The sequence below is a fragment of the Sarcophilus harrisii genome, chromosome 6 (genome assembly GCF_902635505.1).
Source record: "Sarcophilus harrisii chromosome 6, mSarHar1.11, whole genome shotgun sequence".
NCBI lineage: Eukaryota > Metazoa > Chordata > Mammalia > Dasyuromorphia > Dasyuridae > Sarcophilus > Sarcophilus harrisii.
Window position 1 is genome coordinate 225,723,957 of NC_045431.1, and position 17,401 is coordinate 225,741,357.

Below are 17,401 nucleotides of genomic sequence, written 5' to 3' on the forward strand. Positions count from 1 at the left end.
CTCTTGAGAATATTGAAGTCATGCATTATTATAGTGAGAGGAACTCAGGCCTTCTACAATGTCATACTTTATCTTCAACCTGGAATTTTCACTTTTATTTTTATCAATTTTGCAGCAACAACAGCATAGAAAAGTTAACCTTTTTGACAAAATAAATACAGTAATGAATTAAATTAGATACTGCTGGGCAGTCTAGGCATACTTAAATTAAAATCAATTGAGAAAGTAAGTCAATCTAAATTGAAACTATAAAAAGCCAAAAAGAACCTGTCTTTAAAGGAGAAAGGAAAGAATTTACAAAGAAGAGTGAAAAGTTTCTAGGCTACAGAGCTCTCAGGAGATGCAGAATGTGCATCTCCTAGAAACTTAATGGCAAAGTATCTTTATTCAGAGTCAAATATTTCTTTTAAAAAATTCAAAAGCATTTTTATTTTCCAAATACACAAACAGTTTTCAAAATTCATTTTTGTAAGATTTTGTGTTCCAAATTTTTCTCCCTCTCTCCCTTTCCCCTCCCCCTCCAAGACAGAAATTATCTTAAGTTAAATGTGTGTGATTATTTTAAACATATTTCCATGTTTGCTGTGTTGTGTAAAAAAAAATTCAGACCAAAATGGGGAAAAACATGAGAAAGAAATCAAAACATAATAAACAATAAACATACACAAAAATATAAAAATACTATGCTTTAATCCATATTCAGTCTTCACAGTTCTTTCTCTGGATGTAGAAGGAATTTACCAAGACTACTGGAATTGCCATAAAAATTTCCTAAAGCATATTCTGCTCTCGAAGCACATTATGCTCTTTAAGACACTGTATTCATTGTTTTACAAACTACTGAAATGATTTTCATTTCCATAAGCTCTTATGTTTTCCCTCACCAAAACCAAACACACACACACACACACACACATATATAATTTCCTTAATTATATAAACAAGAAGTGCTATATTCATGGAATTTTTCTCAATAACTCTGATAGATTTATCTAAAATGGGATAATTTTTAAAAATCTTTTTTTTTTGGTTGTTCAGTCATGTTTGAACCTTTTTGACCCCACTTGAGGTTTTCTTGCCAAAAATATTGGCGTGGTTTGCCATTTCCTTCCCCAGTTCATTTAATAGATGAAGAAACTGAGGGAAATAGGACTCAGTGACTCTTTTAGGGTCACACAGTTACTAAGTGTCTGAAGTTAGTATAGAACTCAAGTCTCCTTAACTCTATCTCTATCCATATTAAGCCATTAAGCTACCTAGATGCTTCCAACTTGGACGATTAATCAGTAAGGAGTTCTACCAATCTCTATTGTGTTATTGTTGTTCAATTCTTTTGATCATGTCCAATTTTCTGTGACCTCTTTTGGAATTTTCTTGGCAAAGACAGTGGAGTAGTTTGCCATCTCCTTCTCTAGCTCATTTTACATGTGAAGAAACTGAATCAAATAGTAAGCTTATAAGTGTCTGGGGCCAGATTTGAACCCTGAAAATTGACTGTTCACATTCTTTAACTATCAGTTGTGTAATGATTGGTATTCTTATAAATTTGATTCATTTCTCTATATTTTTGAGAAATGAGATTTTTATCAATAACTTTATAGCAAATATCTAATGAGTTATGTCAAAAGATATTAATAAAATAATGTTCAAGTTTAACTATGGTTCTAAGATTTTAATACATTATTTCAGATATGATCTAACTATATTAAAAGAAAATTCTCTTAAGTCTGTTTTAATAGCCAGTGATATTCCTTCCAACCAATTTTCATTTCTATGCTGATGGATCCAAAACCTATATATCTAGGCTTGATCTCTTTCATTGGGCTCCAATCTCTATTCACCAATTGTCTTATAAAAATCCTGAACTGGATGTCCCATAGGCATCTAAAATTCAGCTATTTTTTTATTTCCTTCAAATGTGCCCATCTTCCCTACTTTCCTATTATTGTCAAAAATATCACTGTCCTTACCAGTCAACTAGGTGGCCCAATGAATAGAGTACAGAACTTAAGAGTCAGGAATATTCATCTTTCTGAGTTTATATCTGGCCTCAGATACTTTCTGTCAGTGTGATTATGAACAAGTCACTTAACACTATTTGCTTCAGTTTCCTTATCTGTAAAAAGAGCTAGCAAAAGAAATGGCAAACAACTTTCATGTCTCTTGTTGAGAAAACCAAAATGGGATCATGAAAGTTCAGACAATATTGAACAATCACAAACTAGTTACAGACTCATAATCGTGACTCCTTATTTACATTTATCTCATTTGTCTAATCTGTTCTCATATTTCATCATTTTACTTAATATCATATATATATATATATATATTATATATCTTCTTATATCTATCTATCCATATACCCCCTTCACTCATATAGTTATTTGAGTGCAAACCTTCATCACCTCTCACCTAATCTGTTATTTTAATTGCTCTCTATTTCCCCCCTTTTGAATAAGCCATTATTCCCTCAGCTGCCAAAGTGATTTTCCTAAAAAAATTTGTTCCTTTCTACCTTTCTCTCCTCCCTCCAGTAAACTCCCCTATTGTTTCTAGGATTAAATATACAATCTACATTTTAGCTATTTAACACTTTCACAATCTAACCCTTGTCTGTGTTTCCAACCCATTATACTTCATTTCTTCCACAAAAGCGATGGTTCAATGACATTTGCCTACTTAACAGACCTTCTCACCCCCAACATTCCATGTCTGGATTTTTCCAATCTGTCATACATACCTGGAATGTTCTCACTCCTCACCTTGTCCAACTCTTGGCTTCCCTTCCTTCCTTTCAAACTCAACTCAAATCCTCCTTTCTAAAAGAGACATTACCTTGCCTCCATTTCCTGTCATCTCTGTGAAAGCCCTTTAAATTTATATTGTAAAAAAATTTTTAAATGAAAATTTTTTTTAAAAATCCATATCGTGGGTCTACCTCATATACATATCAATTTGGATTTTGCCTCCCCTATTAAAGTACGAGAACCTTGAGGGCAGAAATTATGATTTTTGTCTTCCTGTAGATTCCCTCTGCTTGGTAAAATCTCTTGGCAGATAGCAAGTGTTTGATAAATGTGTGTTGACTGACTGACTGAGAATTTATGAGTCATCATGGATAGCAGCAGTAAAAAGGCTTTCCTCACACTTTGGATAACACATATTACCTTAGCTAGAAAATGTCATCCTAACAATTTCTCTAAGGCCTCTCTTTCCAAGAATTTCTGTGCTAAAAGCAACAGAAAGGGTAGGGGGAGGAGAGGTGACCAGTCTTGTTGCTAAGGTTTTTCTGATCTCTTCATTTATTGGACAACAAACTTTGACCAGGCATTTGTGTCATAATTGAGCTGTATGAGGTTCAAGCTGGTAACCTAAAAAAAGCAATTGCAAACTACCAATACTTTGGTAGAGTTGCTTACTGCTTCAGGGTGAGTATGACATTCAATTCCCTTAAAATACTTGATAATATACAAAGCAAAAAAAATATACTGGTGAAGACAAATTGTCATTTTTTTGAGACCGTCAATTACTAGATGGATCAGGTTGGCTAGCTGTTGAGTATTCTTAATCATATTTTAAGTCTACCATGCATTCCATAGCCTTGACCAAATCAGAATGTTCATTAAAAATGACATCTGAATCAGCAAAGAAAATACCTTATTTCACATAAAGGAAAATTATGAATTTCATTTATATATGAAATCTTAATTGGAAGTTTGACAGCCCAAGAAAAGGGGAAAAAAAGGTATCTCTGGTCTTTTTCATGGGACACACAACCTACAGTGAAAATGAACACTATAGCAAATTAAGAAGATGTGTATAGAAGAAAACAGTGTAGAAACTATTAGTTATAATGGGCATAGGGATGTATCAACGAAAGGAAAAGACAGTTGGAAAAGGAGAGAAAATAATAGGAAAAAACCAAACAAATGTGTTTAGTTGCATCCTAGCTTGCAAAAATGTAACAAAACAAAATTGTGAGAATGAGGATTTGTGAGAATGAGGACTTAATTGAATGGAAAAAATAGATTTTTTTACTTTTTAAAATCTTAGATGATACGGATATCAAATCTATAGATGTTAGGAAAGAGCAGCTATTAAAACTGGCAGAATTCAAAAAAAAGATGCTGGGCAAACTAGAATGCTAGACTATATCTAAGTAGATTAAATTAAATAGGAGTCAAGGTAAAGGCTTCAGTTATCTTTACAAGTAAAATATGGGTATGGTTTAGTAACAGTTTTACAGTAAAAACATTTTTTTCACAATCAAGGTAAAAAGTAACATCATGTAGCTAAGTGGTACAATGAATAGAATACCATCCTGTAGTCAAGAATAACAGAGTTTAAATCTGTTCTAGATATATGACCCTGGGCAAGTCATTTATACCTGTTTTCCTCAGGATATCTGCCAAGAAAATGCCAAATAAGGTCATGAAGTGTCAGATATGACTAAACAACAGTATTTTGTGACAATAAAAAAATTGATGCAAATTTAGACTGCATTGAGAGATCATCTGAAAGTGTAAGAATATAATTTATCCCTGATGTGTCGACATCTGAAACATTGTGTTTAGTTCTGTATATTGTAGGAAAAGAATTGATAAGCTAGAGATTATCTACTGGCAAGTGACAAAGGGCCATGACAAAATCATAGACCATATAGCTCATATGTTAAGCCTGGAGCAGAAAAGTTTTTGATGGTACAAGGTAGGTATGTTTTAAGTACTTGAAGGATTCTTAATGAAAAGAGAAAATTATCTTTGGCTTGCTCCAAGAGAGAAAAAAAAATCTAGGGCAATGAATATAAGCTGTAAAGAGGTAAATTTAGGTTCCACAAAAGGAAAAACTTACTAACAATTTGAGCTTTCCATAAGTAGAGTAGGCTGTCTGTATATAGTGGGTTCTCCCTCTCCTGAGAACTCAAAACAGACTCCGTAGGCAGATTGCAAAGAGATTTTTTTTTCCCTTTTGAAGAGGCACACAAAGGTGGCTTCAAGGTTCCTTCCCATTATGAAAAGTATGTGATGTTTCTAAGGCAACTCTCTAATATCAAGTTGAAAAAAACTTGTCGATTTGCTTTGATAGAATTTTTTACAGAAATTTTTCTACCAATGAAATCACAGCTCCAGTTTCTGTCTATATCCCTATTGTTAGTCCCTCTATTCTGGATACATTTCTAGTTTAGCTGTGATCTTTCTGTTATGTGGTTCTGATATCTCTCTCTCTCTCTCTCTCTCTTTTTTTACAGAGGTAAGAGCTAAAGGGTGTGGAACATTGTGTATGTTCTCTCCTCTCGATATTGTTTAAGAAAATAGGATTCCTTTCTTCCACAATGGCATTGAGAACTGAAGACCCAGAATGTCATTTTATTGAAAATATCAGAGATCAGTGGGACTATAATTTCCCTAACACAAGACAGTTTGTTGTTTGGTATCTTGACTCTTTGTGACCCATCTGGGATTTTCTTTGCAAAGAGACAATAGCAGTTTGCCATTTTCTTCTCCATCTTATTTTACAGATGAGGAAACTGAGGCAATCAAACTTAACGGACTTGCCCAGAGTTGTATAATTAGTGTCTGAGGCTGGATTTGAACTCAGGAAGATGAATCTGATCTCCAAGTCCTGTGCTTTATGCACTAGGGCACCTCCTAGCTGCCCTATAAATCTTTGTGGATGATCTCAAAGAAAAAAAAAAGTTTTCCTCACCTTAAGACATTGCTTCGTCAAACTGGAATTTTAAGTCATTATTTGCAGCACTTTTTTTCCTAAGAGCATTTACAAGGAAGGATGAGTTTTCCCTAAATACTATGGTCATTTTAAGCTCCTCATTCATTGGACAAATATAGATGAAGACTTTCATAATTGATCTCTATAAGACTTAATGACTTTGGGAGGGAGAGAAGGAAGATGATTATAAGTGTGTATATGTGTGTGTTTCTATTTGGGATGCTTGGCAAATACACCCTGGTTAAGGTTAAGTACAAGATTAAATTCACTTAAAGCCATTGTCTATTAAGATAAGATCTATTATGAAACCTTTTATTTTCCTTCTGAGAACATCAATTAATAAATATTTGAAAATTTACTACAAGGGGAGGCAGAGTGAACCCACTACCATCCTTTCATTCAAAAGTTCTCCAACCTCACTTTCTAAGAAAATATTCTACTGATATCATGTGAAAACACAATCAATTAGTCAATAAACACTGGTACTATGTACCAGGCACCTTTAGGTCTTAAATATTAAAAGACAAAGATGAAACTCTCGATGACATGAATTTTCCTTCAATGAACTTATGTTCTTTTATTTATTTGGGGTTTTGTGAAACAATTGGGGTTGACTTGCCCAAGTTCATACAGCTACTAAGCATCCGAGGTTGAATTTGAATTCTGAACCTCCTGACTCCAGGGCAAGTACTCTATCTACTGTGCCATCTAGCTGCCTCAGAAGCTTATGTTTTGTAAGAAACATGTATGTATCCAAAAATAAACCAATTGTAGACAAAACAATATCCAAAAATAAACAAATTATAGACAAAACAAATACAATTAAAATTTCTAGAAAGGTACCAATCAGGGAGGTTGTGGGGAGAATGATGATGAAAGGGAGTAGGTTTGGAAACACTCTCTTGAAGAAAGCTGTAATTTCTAAGGAAGGAGTCCATTCCAGTTATAGGAGTCAGTCTGAGAGAAAACAATAGGTACAGAGATGAGGGTAGACTTAATGGAATAGAGAAAGAACAAGTACACAACATGGTTAAAACATACATTTTGAGAAGAGGAAATTAAATAGCAACTCCATAGACACAGAAAAATATGTGCACTATATGTCCACAGATATAAAATGCATGTATTATATGTTTTTTTTGCTTCATCATCACAAAGTAGTGCTAATGAGGAGCTTCTTTCACCTGTGAAAAGTGAACAACACTTGGGCAACTCATAGTCTCAGAGAATAACCTGGATTCCTTGTGAGATCCATCCCTTAGTATCATGTAACTTGTGTGTATCAGTCAGAAATTAAACTAATTTTTCCAGCCCTCAAAGGTGATCTTTCCCCACCTTTTCTGATGAATTATACTCAAATTATGTGGAGAGTCAATAAGTGGTACAATTTTGCTGGAACATAGTGCATGTAGAATGAGAGGTAGCTTGTATTGAGGGTCAAAATGGAAGGTAAACCTAGATCAGAGAGCTTGAATTTGGGACCTAGAATTCCACTGGTGGGAAGGTCCTTCATAAAAAGGAGAGTGTTATCATAAGGGCACATATGGGGATCCAAATAATCTTCACACTAAAAGTAAAGGAGATAAAATCACCAATTGATCAATGACTTTTACTCTATGGAGAGTTTATGGAAAATAAAGAAAGAACTGTCTTAGAAGTGAAGGGTTGGGAGTAGAATTCAGGGTTGGAGAAAGAGATGCAATCTGCATTAATGAGCCTGGCTAAAAAAGAATTTAGTACTAACTAGAGAGTGAGAGAGGGAAAAAACCTCATAGGATTTTGACTTGGAAGAGACCTTTTGCAATCAATCAAATTCCAATGCCATCTACCTAAGGGATCTTCCTATGCCCTCTTAAGTTGAACATGGCAGATCCAGAACTTGCACCTGGGATTTCATTTGCCAAACACATCAACCCCCAGCATTGTATTTTCACTCTTTTCAATATTCCCCCAAAGATGTCACCTTTTCCCCCTCCATCTTTAAAGAGTATTTACTTATCACTTAATTTCAACAGCAACTAGAACGTAAAAAGGATTCTTAAGAACAATAAGTATTTTAGGCACTATATTAGACACAATATAGTTTTCAGAAATATAAGATTAAGAAAAAAGAAAAAAATGATAAATTGATGTGATTTGGGGACCTTTTGGAAGCTTCTGAACTATTTTTTCTCCCTTGTTTTCAACATTTTTTTTTATTCTTTAGAAAGCATCAAATAAACATGTAATGTCATCAGCGGGGCAACTAGATGGTGCAGTGGACAGAGTGCTGGACCTGGAGTCAGGAACATTCATCTTTGTGAGTTTAAATCTAGCCTCAAATATATTTACAAGTCATGTGATGCTGGGCAATTTCACTTTACCTTGTTTGCCTCAATTTCCTAGTCTGGAAAATGAGAAGGAAACTGCAAACCACTCCAGTATCTTTGTCCCCCCCCAAAAAAAAAAAATCTAGTTGGGTTACAAAGAGTAAGACAGAACAGAAAAATGACTAAAACAACACATAAAATCTCATTTATAAGTTATTTTTTTCCCTGTAGGATAATTAGCTTTTTTCAAGGCTCAGCACAGATACTTCTTGCTATAAAGTTTTACCTGATTGAGCTTGCTATTATCCCTGCCCTCCTCATCTTTTTTTACTTGACTATACGTTATACCATGGTCTCCACCAAAAAATATCAACTGAGAAGAAAGCCACCAAGCTGTCACTGGAATTCTCTACGGAGGATTTATGGAAATTGTAATAAGAAGCCTTAGATGAGAAGGCACGGGGATGGAAATCTGGATGTGGAAACCATAACAAGATATTTTACTTAATTATATATTAGTTACTTAAGTATATGCATGCTATATTTCCCATTATAATGCAAATTACTCATGGGGCAGGAATTGCTTTCATTTTCTGTGTATCTGCAGAGTCTAATAGAGAATCTGGCTCACAGAGGTGCTTAATAAATGTTTACTGAACTAAAATTAATAAATATACCTTTCTAAAAATCAATTTGAAGGAAAGCAAAGGTTTCTAAGAGACAAAAAATGTTGGAAGAACATCTCCCACATAAAGAGTTGTCCTGTGCTTTCGGATATAGCATCCTGTTTGAAGAACACCAAGAGAGTCAATTTGACTGGTGTGGAGTGCATGTGAAATGCAATAAGAAGGAAAAGTAGATTGGGCATAGATTGTAAAGAGTATTAAGTAGCTAAACAAAGCAGTATTTTTTTGAGCATAGAAGCATTTGGGAGCCATTGAAGTTTATTGAGTATAGAAGTCACCTAATAGATTTGCACTTCAAGAAAATCACTTTGACAACTCTTTGGAGGGTGGATTGTAATGAGGAGAGAGAGACTAAACAATTAAGAAGATTTTGTAACTTGCTGGGTGCAACTGAAAACCTGCACTCAAAAGGAGAAAAGAATGTCATCCAAAATTTAGAAACTAAGAATGCTGGATACTAGAGTCACAAAGAAAGGGGCCATGGAGAGAGAGCAAAAAAAAAAAAAAATGAGAGAAAAAGAACATATGGTTTATTGTCTATGTTTGGTCTGTTGTTTCATAGAGTATGTATTTTGGGTGAATTTCATTTACCTCCCATGAGTCAGGGTCAGCTCAATTTGGACAACTGAACAACTGTTTTACTCTTGCTTTTATTTCCAATTATTTTAAAAGCACATCTTAGATTTCCCACTGCCTACTCAGAATAGAGAAAATATGGAACTCTATACCTTCCACAGAGTCAAGGATTCCAAAGCACAGCCCACTTGCAGGGAGGATGAATTAATCATTTCCATCAACCATAACAGAGAGGTGACTAAATGTTGGCTACACTAAACATTTAATTTCCCCAGCTGGATTCCCTGGCAGTGTCTTCTCTGCACATAACACTTGTCACAGTGGTTTAACCGCAGCTTTAAAATGCATTTACTTATGCCTCAAGCTATCAGATGATCTTGCTTGTTAGGTTTTTTTTTCTCCTTCTCTGAGAAGAGGAGATACAAGAAGTTGGGATGTTGAAATATACTGAACTCAAATAAATGGGACAAATCAAAGTCTTCCTAAATCTGGACGCTATGAAATTATTTCATCTGTAGACTCTTATTACTTAATTTATAGTCTCCTCCCCAGATGCCTACCTAAGTCAGGGATGGCAGGGCTCTATTCCCAGGGCAGAAAATTTTGAGGTCTCTGGGTTAGTACCCTTTTGCCTGGAACTTCCTCCCTTATCACAAACACACAATCTATAGAAGCCAAAACAGCAGCCTTTTCTGTTGTAGTTTCCCCCTGGTCTATAAGTGATATCATGTTTACTTCTTGTTACCCCCAAATTCTTCCCTTTTTTACCCTCCCCAATGCTTCTTCAAATAGAATCTCTCACATAATTACATGTCCAACAGGACAGAAACTTGATTAAAACATATTTTACTTCCTTTCTACCCAAATCATCATTTTTCACCTGCACTGTCCACCCCCTCTGAAACTATTATAGTGACAGCTCTATGTCGTTTATTCTTTTAGGCTTTTCATTTTGATTTTTAAAGACCTTGAGTTATCTTTGGTTTAAGCTGATTCTATTTCACAAACTTCCTCACATAAAAATTGATATTTAAAAAATAAGGAAAATCGGAGCAGCTAGGTGGCACAGTGGATAGAGCACCAGCCCTGAATTCAAGAGGACCCAAGTTCAAATCTGGTCTCACTTAACATTTCCTGGCTGTGTGATGCTGGGCAAGTCACTTAACTCCAATTGCCTCAGCAAGAGAAATAAGGAAAATATATGTATATAGAGATTCACTAATATTAATCATTTCCAGATGATGATGATGATGATGATGATGATGATGATGATGAAGGAGGAAGAGGATGACAAAGAGGAGGAGGAGAGGAGGAGAGAGAAAGAGGGAAAAAGAGAAAGAGAAAGAAAGAGAAGAAAAAGAAAAAGAAGAAAGAAAGAAAAGAAGAAAAAAATTAAGAAAAAAATTAGTAGTCCTGAATGTGGACATGATTCAAACCCAGATTTTGCCTTTTTTGTGACATTGGTTTATTTCCTTAAAATCTATTGCTTTCAGGGTTTTCATTCCTGACCAAAAGAGGTGAACAAGGCAGGATGAATTCTTGCTCTAAATCTGTTACCCTAAAATCTTAGTGACTTAACCACTCTGTATATTAATTTCTTCAACTATTAAAAAATGAGATTAGATTGGATTAGATCAATTTCCCATTTAGTTATACATCTCCAACTGTCTTCTAGAATTCAAGCTCAAAATGTCCAAAAGAGAATTTATTATCTTTCACTTTATATACTCCCTTCCTATTTTCTTATGACTATAGAAATCAAATCCATCCTCTCAGTCCCTCAGGCTGCCCACCTAGGAATCATCATGGACCTCCTGTCTGTCACCTTCCATATCCAAGAAGTTGCCAAGTCCTGTCACTGACCCCTATACAATCCCTTTCTAATATGCTCCCTTATTTTCCTCTGACACTTCCCTTACCTGGGGAAAATCCTTATCTCTTATATATTATCTAATCCAATAGCTGCTGGTAGGTTTGCCTACCTGGTCTCTTTCCACTATAAACCATCCTTCCACTAAAGGGATTTTCCTAAAATGCAGCTTAGATCATGTCATTCACACCCCTATTCAATAAACTCAAGTGGCTCCTTATTGCCTCCAGGATCAAACACAATATATTGTTTTATGATTAAAGCCCTTCGTAATCCAGGCCCTTCCTACTTTTTCAATCTTCTTCCACTCCAATGTCTGATAAACAATCTTTGATCCAGCAACATTAGCCCTCCTGCCTGCTCCAACAAAAGAGCATTCCATCCTTTGGCTTTGGACATTTTCACTGGGAATCCCTTCCCCATGCCTCAAAAGCTGCTCCCTCCTTAGCTCTGACTACAGACTTCTCTGGCTTCCTTTTAAGTCTCAACTAAAACAATGTCTTTTTCTAGAAAACTTCCTCTGTTGCTGTCCAGTTCATTTCAGTGTGTCCAACTCTTCATGACACCATTTGGGGTTTTCTTGGCCATCATACTGGAGTTGTCATTTTCTTCTCCAGCTCATTTTACAGATGAGAAACTAAGGCAAATGAGGTTAGAGTTCTTGCCCAGTGTTACACAGCTAGTAGATATCTGAGGCCAGATTTGAATTAAAAAAGTGAATCTTCCTAAGGATACCACAATTTATTCACTTTCCCACCTAGCTGCCCCGAATCTAGCTTTCCCCAACCCTTCTTAATTCTAGTGCATTTAATCTAATATATACATACATAATTATGCATAAACACACACACACACACATATATATAGACATATATGTATGTGGCTATATACATATATACATGTATATACCAACATATACATACATACAATGCATATGTACAACAAATATATTTATATACATGTATACCAACATACATATATAATGCATATATTAAAAGTATATATACATAAATATATATAACTATATATAAAACTGTAAAGGGCTGAAACTATGAAAAGTTGCCCTTGAATCAGACAACCAAGTACTTAAGGCTAATTAGCTCTTCTATATGAGACATATTAGCATATGTTTGGAAAAATGGCTCTTCTCACCATTGGTGCTGGCTCAATGTTTGATGTTAAGATAATTGTAGGCAAGGCATACAGGGTTGGGTGAGAGAGGAGAGAACTCACTTTGCAGCAGGACCAAGAGGAGAGAAGTTGGTGGCAAGCCTCGTGGCAATTTGTCTGTCTCCTTCACTTCTCCCCCTAAAGACCAAGGACTTTAATTTATCCTGACTCTGGCTGATCCTAAGGCTTCTAGGGAGCTAGCTTGGACTTAACATAAAACTATATTTAGTTATATATGTTTGTTTGCTTTTTTCTTTCATTAAATTGAAAGCTCTTTGAGATCAGAAACTGTCTTTTGTCTCTTTTTTTTGGTATATTAAAAACTTAACATAGTGCCTGACACACAAAGAAGCTAATTTTGATTGATTTATTTTTTGGTTTACAAAATTCTTGGTGATTTAAGACAATAACCTAACTTTGTGCTGAAAATTCTTTAATGGAACCAAAAGCAAAAAATAATTGTAAGAATTGTAAAGAACACAATATGAAATTACCCTGGAAAAAAGGAAAAGGCATTCTTAGCTCAGTAGTATCTTGTTCCACAGAAATGAAACTAGATAGAGAAGTTACAAAGTGGTGTGAACTGAGGCTGCTTTCTCCTTTCTAGAAAGGCACTGGAAGGGGTTGGGTACTCCTCCCTCCATCCTTCCAATCGGAGTTTGGGATAAAAAGCTAAAGAAAGATGGTAGCAATAGGCTGCTAGTATTAGCAGCATGATGGTGAGTTTAGAGATGGTGAACTTATCTTGGCAGGAGCATCTTGTTTTCTGGAATTGAAATCAGACAGGACAACAAAATGCGAAGTAGAATGAACTGAGAGTCTGGTTTTCCAAGTTTCAGTTAGATGTTAAGAAAATCCTTCTCTTTTGAGTTTCAGTTTGCTTGTGTCGCACAGTGGAAGATTCTTAAGATCAGAAATTCCTTTTTGGAATCTATGTATCCCCAGCTCCTAGGGAAGTATTTAGAACATAGTATTGGATGCTTATTAATTGTTTAATTATATAAACTGAGGAGGGAGGTGGATTAGATGACTTCTAAGTTCCCCTAATAGCTCTGAATTTATGATACTATAATTATTTTCTTTTGGGTAGAAAGGAAAGTTTTTCCCAAAAAATCTATTAAGCTTATGGTTATAATTGGGGGAATCTTAAAAACAATTAAATATAAAGGATTCTGATAGCACTTGCCATCCTTTATTAGTCTAGAAACAATCTAAGAATAAAAAGCTACCAGACCACACCTAAACTTCCTTCTCTGGACAGAGGTACTTTTCTCCTTAACATGTCTTGTTTTAAGTAACTCGTTACAGTTCTTTCCACATACTATTTTCCTCAGCAAAAATGTTAGTGTCCTAGGATCTTCTAGCCCTCATGGGATCTTACCACAATCCCTCAATGTATTTAAGGGTTCATTTATGCCATTTGGCCAGGTACATTTTCGATCTTGGCTTGAAGTATAGAAGTTTTGGGTAAGAAATTTTCTTCTGCTTGCCATTTGGCCAGGTACATTTTCGATCTTGGCTTGAAGTATAGAAGTTTTGGGTAAGAAATTTTCTTCTGCTTTAAAATTAAAATTTTTCAGAGTTGGAACAAACTTGCTTAGCTGCCTAACCTAACCCATATTGGGGGAAAAATCTCTTTTCAATACTGTACAAGAAATATATCTTCTACCTTTAGATTGAAGACCTCAAGAGAGTAGGAACATTTAACCTCCAAAATAACTTCTTTGACTTTGGGAAAAAAAGATGGGAGGGAAGAAACATTTATTAAGCATCTTCTGTGTGTCAGTCATCTTATTAAGTACTATGCAAATATTAGCTCATTTGATTCTCATGACAGTACTGGGAGGGGGTAGATGCTGTTATTATCTGTATCTTACAGTTGAGGAAACTGAGGCAAACAGAGTTTATTAAGTGACTTACCCAGTGTCACACATCTAGTAAATGTTTGAGGACAGATTTGAACTCAGATTTTCCTGACTCAGGACCCAGGACTCTTATCTATAGCTACAGCACCATCTATATGTCTCTAGCTCTAATTGTTAGAAAGTCTATATTAAATTAAGCTGAATTTTGCTTTCCTAAAATTTTAACCCATTGATCCAAATTTCTCTGAGATCAAATAGAACAAGGCTAATCACTCTTCCATAGGTCAGCTCTAAAACACTTATGGGAAATTATCATTTTCCTACTCTTTATACCTCTAAAAAAAAAAGTCTCATTGTATCCAGAGTAAAGTAGATTGGTGAAGGAAGTTTCACTTGTCCCTGTCTTTCCTCTTCTACATTTTGACCCTATCCTCCCTTTTGTCTGCTCATCAACCTCTTACATAGAACTTCTAAAGCTCTATCAGTAAAATGCATGAGTTGGTATGGCCTAGATGGATAAGGACCATAATTCACCTCAGTCAGAGAAATTACAAAAGGTAACTAACACCCATCAAGCTCAATCTTCCATTACTGCTTGATGTGAGAAAGAGAAGAAATAGCAAGAATCTATATCTATGTTTGATAAGGGTCAGATTTTTCTTCGGAATACAACAGATATATTTCATCCAGTGAGCATGTTCCAAAAAACCTAGACTTCCTTTGGTGTAACTAGTCAGTCTCCTTCAGTCTGTCTAGCTCATAGCTTCATCATAGCTTGAACATAAATGATCAATTTAAAAAAATGTCACTGCTCTGTCATTCTTACTGATAATGAGAATGGTATTCAGATAAGAGATAAATCAAGTATCACAAGGTACTTGATTTATCTCTTATCTGAATACAATTCTCAGTATCACAAGGTACTTAGGTGAGAACTCACACTTGTAATTCTTTAGGATTGATCAAACTTTGGAGAACCAAGGAACAAATTCACTCAAGATAAATAAAGCACATTAGAAAAAAAAAATTGAGTGGGATAGAAGCATAGCACATGCTCATTAATGACCTCAAAGGGTCCAGTTACATATATAGTCATACTATATTATATATAAATGCATAGTATAGAAACTCCTTGGTCTGGGTGTCAAGACACCTGAATCCTGATTTCTGCTCTGCCACTATATTACTGAACAACTTTTGCAACAAGCCTTGGGTTTCTCATCTGTAAGATATCTCTTTGTTAGATGTTAGTGTTAGAGGAATAATTGCAAGATTTGGAGTCAAAAAGTTTAAACCAGCTCCTCCTTTTACTATCGATGTTTTCATTGTACAAATTACCAAACCTAAGGGCAGCTAGATAGAGCACCGATTCTGGAGTCAGGAGAACTTGAGTTCAAATCCAGCCTCAGACTGGGCAAGTCACTTATTCCCATTTGCCTTGCCAAAAACAAAAACAAACAAACAAAAAAATCACTTGGCCAAAGTTTCCTCAAGTATAAACTGAAGTGTTTGGATTAGATGACCTCCCAGCTTCTTTTCAGCTCCCATTCTGTGATCAAAAATCACAGAATGGGATTTTCTAATCTTTCTAGACCAGATGATCTCTGAAATGCCTTCTAGGTCTAAGAATTTATGAGAACAGCATCATATGTTGTATTTTGACTATTGTAATATGTTAAATTGAATCTGTTTTAAAAGCTGTCTCAGTTTATGCTTAAAGTTTATTTATAAATCAATTGTTGTCTCTCTGCTTCTCTCGCAGCTCTCTGCCAATAGAAGTGTTCCCAAAGCAGGATGGTGAGGATTGGAATTAACGGATTTGGCCGGATTGGGCGAATGGTAACTAGGGTGGCATTTCAAACAGGCAAAGTAGATGTCGTGGCCATTAATGATCCTTTTGTTGATATAAATTACATGGTTTACCTGTTCAAGTATGATTCTACTCATGGAAAATTTCAAGGCTCTGTCAGAGCTGACTATGACAGGCTGGTGATAAATGGAAGAGCTATTACTGTCTCCCAGGAAAAGGATCCTGCCAATATCAAATGGGGAAATGCTGGCGCTGAATATGTCATCGAATCTTCTGGTGTCTTTACCACCTTGGAGCAGGCTGGGGCTCACTTAAGGGGGGGCTGCAGACGGGTCATCATCTCTGCTCCATCAGTGGATGCTCCCATGTTCGTGATGGGCGTAAACCATGAGACCTACAACACTTCCAACACGGTAGTTAGTAACGCCTCATGTACGACCAACTGTCTGGCCCCGCTAGCCAAGATCATCCATGAAAACTTCGGCATTATAGAGGGACTGATGACTACAATTCACGCCACTACTGCTACCCAGAAGACCGTAGACGGTGCGAGCGGGAAACAATGGCGAGATGGCCGCGGTGCTGGCCAGAACATCATTCCTTCCGCCACGGGGGCCGCGATGGCTGTGGGGAAAGTCTTCCCCGCCCTGGCCGGCAAACTCACCGGCATGGCTTTCCGAGTGCCCGTCGCCAACGTGTCCGTCGTGGATCTGACCTGCCGCCTGGAGAGACCCGCCAAGTATGATGACATCAAGAGAATCGTGAGACAAGCATCTGAGGGAAACATGAGAAATATTGTAGGCTACACCGAGGACCAAGTTGTATCCAGTGATTTCAATGGTGACTTCAACTCTACTACTTTTGATGCTGAAGCTGGAATTGCGCTAAATGACTATTTTGTCAAACTCATTGCCTGGTATGACAACGAATTTGGTTATAGTAACCGCTTGTTGGATCTCTGTGTCTACATGTCCTCCAGGGAGTAATCGGAGTAATCAAGGAAGTTGTGGAAATTCAAGTAAAACAGAAGTGTTTTGCAGCTTAGGTGTTGCTATGCTAAATTTACTTCCCTACACCTATGGTTCTCACTCCAAGGTATTCCCTCTGCTTAGTAGCGGGGGAAAGCATTGAGTCCTGTGTTCTTTGCCATCAATAAAATCAGCACTGTACCCAATGAAATGTTTTGTTTTGTTTCTTTGTTCTGCCCAGGGAGGGTTCTAAGTGAAAAAATCTCTCCCCTCAACAATGAACACCAAACAAAAAAATTAATTTCCTCTTTTCAAATTCTTTCTGGCTCCTGCCCTTTATTTACCTACCTTTTAAAATGTCATCTTTTCTATAAACTTCTTTTCCCAGTTCCATGCACAACATCCCCTTCTCTCTAACCC

General features: G+C 36.1%; 1 protein-coding gene across 3 annotated transcripts; it reads left to right on the forward strand.

The window, feature by feature from the left end:
- The first annotated feature begins 3,404 nt into the window (after positions 1–3,404).
- LOC100924949 (glyceraldehyde-3-phosphate dehydrogenase-like) lies at positions 3,405–17,166 on the forward strand. Of its 3 annotated transcripts, XM_012552580.3 has the most exons (3): positions 3,412–3,428; positions 7,934–8,026; positions 15,966–17,166. In XM_012552580.3, the coding sequence occupies exon 3, from the start codon at positions 15,998–16,000 to the stop codon at positions 16,997–16,999; it is 1,002 nt and encodes a 333-aa protein (XP_012408034.1). In that variant the 5' UTR covers positions 3,412–3,428; positions 7,934–8,026; positions 15,966–15,997; the 3' UTR covers positions 17,000–17,166. The 3 variants fall into 3 exon arrangements, with proteins under 3 accessions (XP_003773745.1, XP_012408034.1, XP_031797887.1); XM_003773697.4 differs by lacking the exon at positions 7,934–8,026 and having other exon boundaries at positions 3,405–3,428; XM_031942027.1 differs by lacking the exons at positions 3,412–3,428; positions 7,934–8,026 and adding an exon at positions 10,728–10,815.
- The last annotated feature ends 235 nt before the right edge of the window (positions 17,167–17,401 follow it).

What these genes read in the sequence shown, in the direction of transcription:
- LOC100924949 (XM_003773697.4), top strand. Translation starts at nt 15,998, where the DNA reads ATGGTGAGGATTGGAATTAACGGATTTGGCCGGATTGGGCGAATGGTA.